General features: G+C 45.6%; 1 protein-coding gene across 1 annotated transcript in view; it reads right to left on the bottom strand.

Moving 5' to 3' along the window:
• The window catches only part of otog (otogelin), a 71,831-nt gene that overhangs the window by 13,912 nt on the left and 43,410 nt on the right, over positions 1–14,509 (bottom strand). The window contains exons 28-38 of the mRNA XM_028577029.1: positions 12,284–12,562; positions 9,337–9,454; positions 8,730–8,809; positions 5,558–8,322; positions 4,622–4,799; positions 4,211–4,362; positions 4,029–4,118; positions 3,728–3,914; positions 2,444–2,664; positions 1,879–2,017; positions 260–448 (exon numbers count right to left, since the gene is read on the bottom strand). Of these exons, the coding sequence (XP_028432830.1) occupies positions 260–448; positions 1,879–2,017; positions 2,444–2,664; positions 3,728–3,914; positions 4,029–4,118; positions 4,211–4,362; positions 4,622–4,799; positions 5,558–8,322; positions 8,730–8,809; positions 9,337–9,454; positions 12,284–12,562 (4,398 nt within the window). The remainder of the gene's footprint in view (positions 1–259; positions 449–1,878; positions 2,018–2,443; positions 2,665–3,727; positions 3,915–4,028; positions 4,119–4,210; positions 4,363–4,621; positions 4,800–5,557; positions 8,323–8,729; positions 8,810–9,336; positions 9,455–12,283; positions 12,563–14,509) is intronic.

The following is a 14,509-nucleotide window of genomic DNA, read 5'->3' as shown; positions in this document are numbered from 1 at the left end:
TTATTTCATAATTGTGTCAATACGTTTGTGATTCTGCAAGTTTAGGGTTTTGTAGTTTCAAGAATCTACTAATCAACAACTTTGCACTTTTGTGTTAGAAAAAAAAATTGAAAGCATCATTCAAAAAGATTAAAGACAGATAATTTGGAGATGTATTTTTTAGGTCTTCTAACAATCTAATGCCGTCAAGATCTAATGTTGTTGTCTCCAGTTCGAGACCTCCTGCTCTTTCGTGCGGACAGGTAAACGGTCGTCTTACCACACTTCTCAGGTGAGATGCAGAGGGCGGAGTACGGTCGGTGGAGGAGCGTTCCCTCGGGGCACACGCAGCCCTCGGTCAGGCCTGAACACTGGTCCGGGTCCGAGTCAAAGTCGTTGTTGGGGCATGACTGAGACGTGCAGGCCGGCAGACAGGCCTGATACCGCAGACTGTCGGGACACACAAAGGCTGCAGGGAGACACACAAACACGTCACTTTACCTTTAGTCTATTTAGTGAAAGGAAAATTTGGATCTTGCAACAAGGCAGGCCTGCTTGGTTCTTTCGGTGAATAATTGAAGATCTACAAAGAATATGTTTACGGCATTTAATCTCTAACTGGGACTTTTTGGGACCGATTGGTGGGATTGCGGTGGACAACGTACACACGGCGATACACTGGTAAGAGCATATTACGTTAAACCATGTATCCAAGCTAATTTAAATAGCTCACGTTACTGTATCGTGTGAACTGTTAACTTCATTTCATATTGTACGTAGGTGGCGTTTTCTTTTGCGGGGTGCAAATGTTCCACCAAAACTTCCTTCCGTTCCTTCCCACTATTTTCAGAGCCACCGTCAATTCGTCTGGAGCTTAGCGCCGCCCAAGACGATTATGATTGGTTTAAAGAACTTAGATATGGCCCGACACCACTTTTTTGCTTCCCGATACCGATTCCGATACCTGAACTTGCCTATGGGCCCATACCGAGTACCGATCCGATACCAGAGTGTCATATATTTCATTATGTTTTAACAGCTGTATACTACTATCCCTGTATGGATGGGATATGATTTCTATCTTTGTTGTCGGTCTGACTCAGGTTAAACTCTTTGTGAAACATGAACAAACACAAACAATGAATGCCCCAGAACTTTCTTTTATTCTCCAGTTTGACAGTCAGTTATAACGGAAAAAGAACATAAATAAACTACTTTAATCTAGATTTTCTTTAGGGCTTTATTACGTGGTATTGGATCGGTGCATAAACTCCAGTACTTCCCGATACCGATACCAGCGTTTTAGGCAGTATCGGAGCCGATACCGATACTGGTATCGGTATCGGAACATCTCTAAAAGAAATGCAAACAACCCAGAGCGTCTTTTTCTCCTATCATAGAATGTATCTGTGGTGTAGCCAGACGTCTGGTAATGTGAGACTACTTTACTTTAAACTTTACTTTAAAAGATAATGGTGGAATGAATAGTTCTGAATTGTGCTGAGCGGAATCTAGAAAATGGACTCACCAACGCACACCATCACGTTTTGTTTTCAAGAACTACACTTTGCCTTAAAGACCCTGCATAACTGACGAAACCGATTGCCTGTGTGGGTGACAGGCGATCAGTTTCGTCCGTTATTCTGGCTGATTCAACTTCTGCTCAGTTTCAAGGAACTCCATGTATACTAATTACAGTGATACCATGTACAAAGTCTGTCCCAATAGATGCAGGAAAACTAACAGGTGGGTAAAAGATATTTAACCAGATCTTGTAACTGCAGTGATTCCTGGCAGAGCTGCAGTATTTTAAAGCTCTGTACACAGAAGAGTATCCCTGCTGCTCAAAGAGCAGGTCTGAGTGCTGATTAATGTTTTAACGGCAGACAGCAATCTTACGGCAGTAATCTGGACTCCTCCACTCAATGCAGGTGTTGAATTTGTGGCAAGAAGCCGCGTAGGCAGCCAGCGCCACACACTGGTTGTTGACGTACTCTGCATCTCGTACCCAAACCTCACAGAAGGTGCTCGGCGGGACCTGGAAACAAAGAAACAATCAATTACATTATTTTAAAAGCTACTGATTTTTATTGTTATCATACTGTATGTTAAGCTGGAAGTTATATTAATGTTTACATCATTAGCTCTTCTTCACCAATAAGTCCTCTAATTATACCAGTCATTTAACATGATCTCATTAATACACATCATTGACCTATTTGTCAAACATGTCTTGTAACTGAAGAGAAGTGAGAGAGCAATAATGGTAGAAAGGTGCTGATGAATTACATACATAAGTACGATTTTGAGGAACTGGTTGATATTCATTTAGACATTTGTTATTTTTTTTTTTAATCCTGCCAAGAAATAAAACTTTGATAGCAGCCTTTCAAAGGTTTCAGACACTGAATTCAGAACCAGGCTAACACTGGCTCCTGGTTAAGGAGAGGATGGGTTGACGTACGAAGGCGTGGCAGGGGGAGAAGGCGGGGTTCTGCAGCATGAGCAGGCACACGGAGCAGTCGCTGGTGGAGCAGTTGAGCTCGCGGCGGCGGCTGTGGCTGACGTAGCTGGTGGTGTTGGGAACCTGCCAGCTGTCGATGAAAATAGCCGGATCCTCGCCCGCGCCCACCGTGGTGCCGTCGGCCAGAGTCAGGTCGTTTGTTGGGTCTCCATCACAGAAACCTGAGGTGGGTGGTGAGAGGCGGTTCACAAAAACACTACATTTACTACAGCCATGATATACTGTATGAATCCCTCAATGTGACAAATGGATCCTGCTCACATCACACGTCACCTGGTCACATGGTGCAACACGTATTGTATGAGCACGACATTGGTGCTCCCTGTCCATATTCCAGTTCTTGCTCATCTTAACAAATGATGATTTGTAAATAAAATTACACTTTTTCTCCATCCCAAAGAGGTGACATTTATCTTTCATATAAAGGACAAAATTATAATTTACAACAATTCTTTTTGCTTCCCGATACAGATTTTTAACAACTGTATACTACCATCCCTGTATGGATGTGATATGATTTCCATCATTGTTGTCGGTCTGGCTTTAGGTTAAACCTTTTGTGAAACCTGAACAAACACAAACAATGAACGCCGTAGAACTTTCTTTCATTATCCAGTTTGATAGTGAGTCATAACGGAAAAAGAACATAAATAAACTACTTTAACGTAGATTTTCTTCGGGGCTAAATTCCGTGGTATCACATTGGTACATAGATAGAACGATACCAGCATTTTAGGCAGAATTGGAGGCTTTTCCGATACTGGTATTGGTTTCGCAACATCTCAAATTTTTTGTGACTTGTTTCTGTGTGATCTATTAAAGGGATACGCCACCGTTTGTTGAAATAGGGCTTATCACAGTCTCCCCTAGCTGTAGATAGGTGGGCCAACGCATTTTTTGCGCATGCATAGTTTTAGTCCGGTGCAACACCGGCAGCGCGGCCGCTAGTTAGCTTAGCGTAGTGAATGGAATCCTATGTTGCCAGTTAGCATGTTGTGAGTAAAAGTGAGCCAACAAAAGACAAAAAAACAACCTAATTACTTGCACTGAGACGAAAAATGCGTTGGCCCGCCTATCTACAGCCAGGGTAGACCGTGATAAGCCCTATTTCAACAAACGGTGGCGTATTCCTTTAAGATAAAACTGTGTGGAATACAAGCAAGACAGGTGTTTTAAAAGGAACTATTACAACGTAAATTGTGCGTGGCGTACGACTACCCTTACCACAGAGGCCCATGGTGTGAAGCTTGTTGTGGGAGCTGCCAGTGTCGATCACCATCATGCCGGTGCTGTGGTACCACTGCAGCTTGAGACCAGCCGGGCTGCGGATCAGGTACATGTTGCCTGTGTCGTAGATCTCAAAGCCAAATTTTTTGAATCGAGGCTTAGCGTACCGCGAGTTGACGTAAAGCTGAAAGAGTGCATGTTGCATCAGACAGATTTTATCAGTTAAAAAGCTTTAATATGCCAATGTGACAGTTAAAATACAAAGCAAAAATCAGGATAAGAAGAGAGTGCCTCTAACCCTCCTCTGCAGCCTGTTGATGATGATTTGGTTGGATTTGTGCGTGATGTTGAGCGCCACCAAACACAGGTTGGTGAAATTCCAGAGGAACTTTGAAAAGAAAATCCGGTTAAAAAAAATGAATGACAAATCAAAAGTCAGTGACTTCTGTTCTCGACCAGCTAAGTGTGATGTTGACTTACTGGTGACTCTGAGTCGGCGGGACACTCCTGAACCAGGACACTGACAGTCTCATTGGGCAGCTGGGTCACTATGTATGAGGCGGCCTTGTAGATGGCAACGCTGTTCCCATCAAATGTGATCACATTCAGATCCGGAAACATCGAGCAGCGGCCTGGAACACACAGGCGAGACAACAATGAAAAGCTGAAAAAAAAAAAAAAAAGCCGCAGCCATACATCTTAAAAAAACATCACTGGTCTGGAGAAATGTAAAAACAACATCAACAATTAGTCCAGTCGAATTTAAAAATGCAGAGCTATGGGCTATGGGAGTCTGAAACTGCAAGTGTGTTTTCTTTGATTTTAAGTAACACAAGATTATAAATTCAAAAATGGAAAATAGTGTCATTTTCAAGGAAGTTTTTTTCTCACATGGACAGTCCCACTTTGGGCAGCACTTGTCTCCATTGACCAGGATGGCAAAGCCAAGCAGGCCGCAGTTCGGGCGGTCGGAGGTGAATTGGCAGCTCTGAGATTTGTTGAACAAGACGAGCTGGTTGTTGACGCAAATGTACTTTGTGCATTCATCCACGATCTCTGCATACGGAGGCTGGACAAACAAAAAAATTAAAACCCAGAAGTCACACAACAAAAAATAAAACACGGAGATGTTCGTAAGCAGGAAAGAAAACTAATATTTAGTGTGTCATACAGACTAACACTCAATTCAAAATGTACCTAATCTCTATGTCAAATGTTGATCTCATTTCAGACCTTGGGAGCATATCTGTGATAAAATAATTGTAATTTCTTTCTGGTGCTTTTGACAGTATACCATGGCCTACTTCAGTGATTGAAACTTCTTCACGGTATCATTACAAGACCTAAGTACCGAAATTGTGATTATATACGTTGCCCTCCCAATATATGACCACGTGAGACCGAAGTGTCCATTCATTGGACTATGAATATGGATGAAAGCTACAAAAAAACTACTAAGTGAACCATAGGTTTAGAATATTTTAGCACAGGTTAACTGTATGTTTTGCAAAATGCACATAGGACTTCTCTAAAATATAAATAAACAGAGCTCTAGCTCTGCTCTAGAGCTAGAGCAGAAGAAACTAAAAGAACTTCAAGTTTGAAGCTGAAGTCGGTGCTCTTATTTTGAAATTTAGCTTTCCAAATGTTCCTCTATGGACTTTTTTTTTTTTTTTTTTGGTACAAATGTAAATATAAATGGGTCAGCTTTGACAATAAAGGGATGGAAATCATATATAAATTACAAATAAATCCATGATAGAAGTTGTCTTGTTACTAATTATGAATTCTGTGACTGAAATGAAAAGGTATAATATCTGGACCTACAGTGCACATCCTTGTAGATGATACAGCCAAGGATGTTGTGCCCTCCGTGTGTCTGGTTGTTTCCAGTGGCGTGTAAGGCGATGGCGGCTCGCGAGGCGTCGTCGCACCTGGCCTGGTGCGATCGACTCTGTCCTGCTCAGTTTGGACCGAGGTGGCTGCTGGGAGTGAGGTCGTCGTGGGAACACCAGGCGTCTGCGTGGAGACCGGGTGTGTGTCGGGTGGAGGCGTCACCGGTTGGGATGTGGATGGTGACGCTTCACTCTCTTTGGTTGTCGGGGTTTTTTCAGGTGTGGTTGACTCTCCGGCAGTTGTCGTGGGGACGGCTGAAGACACCGTGACTGCTGCCGACGTAGGAATGGGTGCTGGAGCGGTTACAGCGGTCCGGCCGGTAACAGCGGCGCTTGTGTCGACGCGTTCAGTCGCGCTCGCCGTGGTGAACGACGCGGCGGACGTTGCGACGGTCGCAGGCGGCGCTCCCGACGTTGTTGTCACGCCAGGGCTCGGTGTGACAGCCGGTGTGCCGAGAGTGGTTGATCTGGAGATTACTGCTGGGGGCCTTGTTGCTACGGTAACCCTCGCAGCGACCGGCCTGGCGGTTGAGCTCTCGGTTGACGTGATTCTGGGGGTAACTCTTGTTGTGACGGGAACTCTGGGCGTCGTTCTGACGGTGGTCGTCCGTGCGACGGACACCAGCCGGGTGGTGACTTTCTCCTGGACAGCCGTGGGCCTCGGAGCTGCGGTGGAAGCGGTTGTGTGCAGCGGAGACCCAGACGGAGGCGGCGTGGTCGTAGCCCCCGTTGACACCTCCGCTCTGCCAGTCACCGGAGGCGTCGTCTCCGTGACGGGCTGCAGGATGACGGGTCTGAGCGTGGTGGTGACCACACCCGCTGGAGCTCTCGTAGGGATGGTGGTGAGAAGTGTCTCGGGAAAACCAGGTGCGGGTGTCGCCGGTTTCCCGGTTGCGGTGGTGACGATTTCTGCGGTTGAGATTTCAGGAGACGTTGTGGTTTTGGCTGTGGCGGCTGTGGCGGCAGCCGACGTCGCAGAGGTGACAATCGGCTTTGACGTTACGGGAAGGCGAGGCGCTTCGGTAGTTTTCGTAGAAGTGACATCGTGGACGGCAGTTTCAGAAGTGAGCCCTGCTGTGGTCTTCACTGTGGAGCTGTGGACCGGAGCGGAGGAGGTCTCCCATTGCCACGGCTCTGAGGTACGCACGGTAGACGCAGGATGGGTGGCGCTGTCTGTTTTCGGTGAACGTGGCACAGCGGTGGTTTCTGTAGGAGATACTGGCGTCACAGTTGCTTTCGTTGTGACAGGAGGACCTGTGTACATGGTGGACATTCCTGGAACCTCCGGAGGTCCTGAAGTTGTGGTCCGAGTGGTTTTCTCCGCCGTTGGGCCGGGGGAAGACCAGGAGGTTCTCTCGGCATAGGGTGTGGATTTGGACAAAGGAGAAGTCGTGGTGTCTGTAATCTTCGGAGACGGAGGTGCAGCCGTTGTTGTGGTTGCTACAGGCATTTCAGACGCACTGGATTCAAGTGTGGTCACTTTCTTTGTTGTTGTTTTCCACTCCAGTCCAGCTGAGGTAGGAGCAGATGGTGCGGGTGTAGTAGGTGCAACATGGATCGGGGTTGACGTTGGTAACTCAGGAACGGTTGTTGTAGGAGTCTTCAGTTCAGCGGGAGTGGTGTGCAGAATCACCTCAGTTGGAGCCGGCGGCGATGTTGTCTCTGGACTTATGTACTTTGTTGTTTTACTGGTGATGAAAGGTGCGACTGGTGTGACTGATTCTGTGGTTTTAGCTGAAGTGACTATAGGCAAAGACACGGCTCCTGTTTCCACAGGCACTGAGGTCGGGAGAGGCGGAGAGGTTGTGGAGGCTGTGCTTGGTAAACCGGGAGGGATGGTTGTAGTTGTCGTTTGGGGACGTCGCTCCACTGTTACAGGCGTTGTGCTGGGTTCTGTGTATGCGGTGGTAGCTGTGCTGGTTACGGTAGTCCTATCTGTAACCGTAGACGTCTCGGAGATTGGAGCAAGACTTGGACTGGAAGCGGTTACAATCGGAGTGACTGCTGCCAAATGTGTTGTAGCCTCGGTGGTCTCTTTGGTTGTTTGCGCGACAACGGGAGCAGGGGTGGTTACGGTGGTTGGCCCTTCGACAGCAGAGCTTGTGGTCGGTGCTGCAGTTGGAGATGGCTGCAAGGTGGTGGCAGTGGTGGTGAAGAGCGGCTGCGGGAAGTGGGTGGGCTCGGTGGAGGAGGTGAGCCAGAACAGAGACGTGGCGGCGAAGGGAGCGCTGCTCGGCCCGAAAGGGCCGGTGGTGGAGCTCACCGCTCTGGTCGTCCATGCCGTTGTACCTGCTACGGTGGTGGTGGACGAGGCTTCAGTCACGCTGACGGTGGACAGCGGCTCCTCCACCTCTGGCCTGACAGCGGGGGGCTCTGTTGGAGGAGATGGGGGTCCTGCTGTTCTGGAAAGTTCAGCCGCTGCGGAAGGAGAGACAGTGACTGGGGGGGTCGGCTGGTCAGGGGCGGGTGGCGCCTCAAATGAGGACGCCTGTGTGCTCACGGCGGGAGTAGTGGTGGTGGTTTTAGCAGTGGGGCCAGTGTGTGGAGGGGCTGAGGATGCCGTGGTGGTGGTGATGGAGGTCTGGAGGGGCGTGGTGGATGCAGCAGTGCTTTCGGTGGTTGCAGAAGTGACAGCTGCAGAGGTCAGCTGGGCAGTGGACGGTGTCACAGGCTGCACGGCAACTGGGACCTTAATGCCTGAATCCAAACAATAAAAAGTGTGTTAGAGAAACGCAGAGCTCGACAGAGACACAGTTTATGAGACGGCTTAGACACAGCTTCCTTTGGGTCTTATTTCATGGGGGGCTAGGTATAGATATATATAATTTAATTTTTTTTAGTATGTTATTAATGTTGTGCTTTGTACAGTGGAAAATGTGAAAGTCAGTCACTAGTGACAATTGTTGGTCTCTAGTTCACTGGTATTGAGGACACCTCCCCCACCTCTTTCTGTACTATATGGCATGTATTGTATGACTTGCTGTAAAGCCAATTACCCTCGGGGGGACAAAAATAAAGTTGAAGTTAAGGCATCCCGGTTCCACTAAGAAAACAGTTTAATATATATAGCAAAACCCCATTGAAAGAAATCAGGGTATACTCACAGTCTTCAACAAAGACACACCGACGGGTGACCTCATCAAGGACCATGTGTTGGGGGCAGACAGGAAGGCAGCCCTCCACTCTGCACAGAGAGGAAACACACAGACATGAAAAAAAAAAACGTCCACTGTACAATAAACGTCAAGTTTACGAACCAGTTATAAAACACACTGGATGTGACTGAATCCCAGTTAGGCTGGATTTAAACGCAGGTCTTAATCATCTCAAACATCACCTCCACATCTTTTCGGTGCAGGCATGAAGACATGAAGAGAAAATCACACAGAAAAACTACTAAAAATATGGTGCATTGATTATTTCAGTGAGTGAGAATTTCACTTTTCCTGCAGAGATTTTATTTTAGATTAGAGCAAAGAGTCAAACGTGTGAGAGAAAGGTTTGAATCTTTGTTTCCTATTTCCATTTTCACCCTAAAACTCCTTCCTGCTAAATAAACATATTTGAAGACCTACTTGGTAAAAGAAGCTCCATAAGATCAGAGGTGGATGACATCAGATAATTATTTAAAGGTCTGTACAGGCGCGATCTACGTATACAAACTGCTGTATGATTGGTGTTGAGAGTAATTGAAAAGGTCAAAGGTCTCACTGTGGGATGGTGACGCAGGCGTCAGCCGACGGGTCGCTGCAGGTCTTAAAGCAGGGGATGACGCAGGAATCGTACCGCCACTGACAACGTGGACCGGGCAGGGCATCTGGTCTGGGGCCTGATGAAAAACACACAAGACTCTTTACTTCAAGCTCTCAAGACTTACAGTTACAACTCTTCAAGGAACAAGTCCAGCTCTGGTATCCCTGTGATCTTAAAGGTCCCATGGCATGAGAATTTCGCTTTATGAGTTTTCTTTACATTAATATGAGTTCCCCGAGCCTTCCTACTGTCCCCCAGTGGCTAGAAATGGCGATATGTGTAAGCCGAGCCCTGGGTATCCTGCTCTGCCTTGGAGAAAATGAACGCTCAGATGGGCCGATCTGGAATCTTGCTCCTTATGAGGTCATAAGGAGCAAAGTTACCTCCCCTTTCTCTGCTTTGCCCGCCCAGAGAATTTGGCCCACCCATGAGAGGGAGAGAGAGATCATGGCCATACCCCCAACCTCCACCTTGCCCCCCCTCTCTCCTCCTCAATAGCTACAGACACAGAAATGGCACATCCTAAGGAAAGCTCATTGTGGGACTGGCTCTAGTGGCTGTAATTCTGCACCAAGGCTGAATTTCGGGAAAGAGACTTCAGATACAGTATTAGGGGACCACTAAGGTCTATATAAAAGAGACTTCAGATACAGTATTAGGGGACCACTAAGGTCTATATAAAAGAGACTTCAGATACAGTATTAGGGGACCATTAAGGCCTATATAAAAGAGACTTCAGATACAGTATTAGGGGACCACTAAGGTCTATATAAAAGAGACTTCAGATACAGTATTAGGGGACCATTAAGGCCTATATAAAAGAGACTTCAGATACAGTATTAGGGGACCACTAAGGCCTATATAAAAGAGACTTCAGATACAGTATTAGGGGACCACTAAGGTCTATATAAAAGAGACTTCAGATACAGTATTAGGGGACCACTAAGGTCTATATAAAATAGACTTCAGATACAGTATTAGGGGACCACTAAAGCCCATATAAAAGCAAGCAAAGAGCACCATGTCATGGGACCTTTAAAGAAACAGTACTAACCTATTGAACCCTGAACGTCCACATTTGCAGTAGCTTTAAAGTTAGCAGAGAAAAGACATTTTCTTTAAACATTATGATACCACATCTTCTCGTTTAAGCACTCAAAGTTATATCATGATCACTTTCATGTTTTAATAGTTGCACCATTTCATCAAATGGAAAGGTTGTGTATCATTTTATACACATTTGGCATTTTTGGAAACTTGTGAACTTGATTGAAATTTGAAATAAAGTTCAAACAATACACAAGTGTGTAGAAATGAAACCACTGGTGTTTGCAGCAGGGTCAAAAGTGTTAAAAAAAAAAGTGTCTTTTTTTAAACTGCTCATACAGTACTTAGACAAATTAAAATCATTCTGATGTTACCTCAATATGCAGGAAAACCTATATAGGAAAAGTGTATCCGGTTACTAATCTAGACTGCTTAAAGGGACCCTTAAATGTTTTCACAGAGCAGTAATGTGATGAAGTTAGAAAGCCATTAGTGTCCGTCTGAATGCTGGACTTCTTCTGCATTCACTGCCGTCAGCAGGAAATCCAATCTGCTATTGGCTTCCAGGCTTTTTCCATTAACTAACACAAATGCTGCTGTATTTTTAGCATGAGTGATTAGCCTGGCTGCTTTGACCCCTGACTGCCAGCTGAACCCTGAGCAAAGCTTCTTGAATCCTCACTGAGGCTTTAAAAAAATAACTACAACCTGGGCATCGGGACAACATGCCTTTTTTACTGTCCGTGTCTCCAACTCTTGTCAGGTCAAAATCCAATTTTACCAACAAACAGTTAATAAGGAAGCACATCGACATTAAAACACTGGATATGTGTTCTCATAGTTATGACCATGGGCGGGTCTAGAGGGGGGCCCGGGGTGGCACCAGCCCCCTTTGAAATATGATATTTTTGCCTTAAGAGCCCATAGAAAATGTGTATTGTATTTGGATACACAATTTGTTGAGTTTTATCTAAATGACATTGTGTTGTTCTATCCTATCCAATATTCCCTATATTTCTAAGCAGATTTTCTATGCTTTATTCTGATAAAATCACTGGTCCCCCCCTGTGCCACCACACTTGAAAAATCCTGCAATCGCACCTGGTTATGACTTCTGTAAATTATAATAATAACTTATTGCAATGAGCGCCCCAGAAAGCTAATTTGAGAAATGTAGGGGGAACTCTGAAATCCAAATAATCTGGTTAGAGCCTCTGTTTTTCTTTCCGATATACATTTATATTTCCCTGTATATTTTAGTTCCTGGAGGCAGCACAATCATTTGCTGATATGATGTGGTGTTTTCAGTTTTCAGCCTTAGGCCATGTCCACACGAACACGGGTATTTTTATAACCGCAACTTTTTTTACGCGGTTCGGCCTTCCGTCCACACAAAAACGCAGTTTCAGGCCACTGTAACCGAACATATTTGAAAACTCCGGCCAGGGTGAGCATTTTCAGAACCGCCGGTTACAGTGTTGTCGTGTGGACAGTATAACCGGGTTTTTTGCCTTGCGACGTCAGAGTGCGCGCCGTTATCCGTTGTGTTTGACGTCATATTGTGCGCCACTAACTGCTTTGTTGATGTTTGTTGACGATTCTTTGCAATGACGGATGAGTAGGATGTAACTTTTTTCTAGGCTTCTGATTGGCCAAGGTGACTTTACGATTTGGGTTATTTGGGCGTGTTTTTGCGTTTTCATGTGGACAGAGATTTATTTTAAACCGAGCATGTGTGGACGGGGTTTTTTTTAAACGGAGGAGAAAAAACTCCGGTTATAAAAATACCCGTGTCCGTGTGGACTAGGCCTTAGTAACCGCGACTTTCAGTGAGCGCTGTGTGTGATGTGTTGCTGACCCGTCAGTCTGAACAGCGTGGCCTTGCGGAAGCTGTCGATGTGTCTGTACTTGAGCAGTTGGAGGCGAGCCAGCGTGACGTGCAGGAAGAAGCCGGGCTTTGCGTGGGACTCCAGCGAGTCGTAGCCGGGGATCCAGGTGTTCCTGTGGAGGACGAAGGTGGCTCTGTCCCAGAATGCCTCGCTCTCCTCCCACTTTGCCAGCCTCACCTGGCCGCTCAGGCTCGCGTGCAGAAAGTAGTTTGGTCGCTCGGCCGCCTCGAAGGAAACCCGCGATGTGTCTGTGGAGACGGAAACAAAAGGATTCGTCAGTACACCGGGAACCAGGGGAGAGTACAGAAGGCAGATACTGAGATGTTTAAGGACACACAGGAAACACAAGCATCATCTGCATGATGTAATACATGTGAACATATAATAAATGGACTGCACTGATACAGCTCTGTTTAACCTGAGAGCTTTACAATCAGCGTATTAGAGCTTTTTAGAGCTTAGATCGGGCCCAGAAAAATCAAGCAGGACCCTACCCGAGCCTGTGCACGTTGTGTCCGAGGCCGGCCCGGCCCGACGCATTAACTCTAGTTATGAGCCCGAGCTCGATTTAAACCCGACAATTTTTTAATACGTGGGCCGTTACAACTGACGTTCTCAACTACAATTCCGAGTGGTTTGAACTGCAGAAATCTGTTTAGAAGGCGTATGCTTGGAGAAGTAACAAAAGAGGACACTGAAGGCTGACTATCATCTTTTCTGCCACTGCGAGCCTGCTTCATGTGTCTGTTCATCGTTTTTTTTGTTTGTTTTTTGTCATAGGCGAGCTGCGCACTTAATGCACTTGACAAAGCTAACACATATGTTGTCACTGCCCGCGACTTGTTTAAAATGGTTCCATACCTCTGACTTTCCTCCAAACTTGCACGTTTAATTCTTAAAGGTTAATTCTCCTGTTTTTTATTTTTTTCTTTACATCTTGAAGCGGTACATCTTGGTTGACCTTTCTGCACTTTATTTATTTATTTTATCTATAACTTTGTGATTTAAATTGTGCACTGTGTTTTAATATGTATTGTTCGTTGTATGTAAAGAACTTGCTTTTTTATCTGTGAAAAAATCTCTATAGAAATACATTTCACTTACTGTGTTAGACTCTAACAGTAAACTCAGTCAAATTGTGAGCCATAAAAACCCAAACAATGAGATTCAAGAAGCCAAAAAGCTATTAAATTATTTGTTCCACTATTACAAAAAGAATATTGATTAATGCAATTTTATGATAGCTTTTCCACCTCATTTATTTCAACGATTCCCTCCAAAAAGCCTCCCTGTTTGTTGTCACCAACCATTTACAAGGGCAGCTGGATTAATGATTAGATAATGACCTGCATAAATGTAATAAAATCCATTTGGTTAAACCATACTGGAATAATGACCTACAAGGCCTGAAAAATATCTCACTGGGGAAACTCTTCTTCTCCGATTGAAAGGGGCTTAGAATTCAGGGACTGAATTCATTTTGTCAAAAAAATAAAAGCAAAACTTGGCTTGCTGACCGGCCTGTAGCTCAGGCTGCCATATTAGCATTTGGCAATCTGATTTTAGAGCACTTCTGCCACTAGAAGTCAAAGGAAGTCCATCTTCTCCCTCAGTGTTTTCACTGACACGCTCAAATCATCCAAAACACTGTCAAGCGCAGAGGAAACAGTGGAAGAGGAGAATGCCGACTGGATGGATTTCAGTCTCTCTGAAACTCTCAGATTCTCAGCTGAAGGAGGACAGACAGCGGTTGAATGTTTGATATCTACACCGGCATACTATAAAGCTGTTTTTAATACTTATTGTAATTTTGGATGTGTATTTCAAAAAGGGTAACAAGCTGTAGCTTCAGCCAACACATTTTTCAAACTGCAGAAATCTCTAAGGTGTGTTTTTGTGTTGTCTTATTTTCAACTGTGGTATTTGAGTATCCATCCATCTCCATGCATCTTCGTCCGCTTATCCGGTGTCGGGTCGCGGGGGGAGCATCTCCAGCAGGGAACCCCAAACTTCCCTTTCCCGAGCCACATTAACCAGCTCCGACTGGGGGATCCCGAGGCGTTCCCAGGCCAGGTTGGAGATATAATCCCTCCACCTAGTCCTGGGTCTTCCCCGAGGCCTCCTCCCAGCTGGACCTGCCTGGAACACCTCCCTAGGGAGGCGCCCAGGGGGCATCCTTACCAGATGCCCGAACC

Source organism: Perca flavescens, chromosome 1 (assembly GCF_004354835.1).
Source record: "Perca flavescens isolate YP-PL-M2 chromosome 1, PFLA_1.0, whole genome shotgun sequence".
Taxonomy (NCBI): domain Eukaryota; kingdom Metazoa; phylum Chordata; class Actinopteri; order Perciformes; family Percidae; genus Perca; species Perca flavescens.
This window is presented reverse-complemented; position numbering and strand designations above follow the sequence as displayed.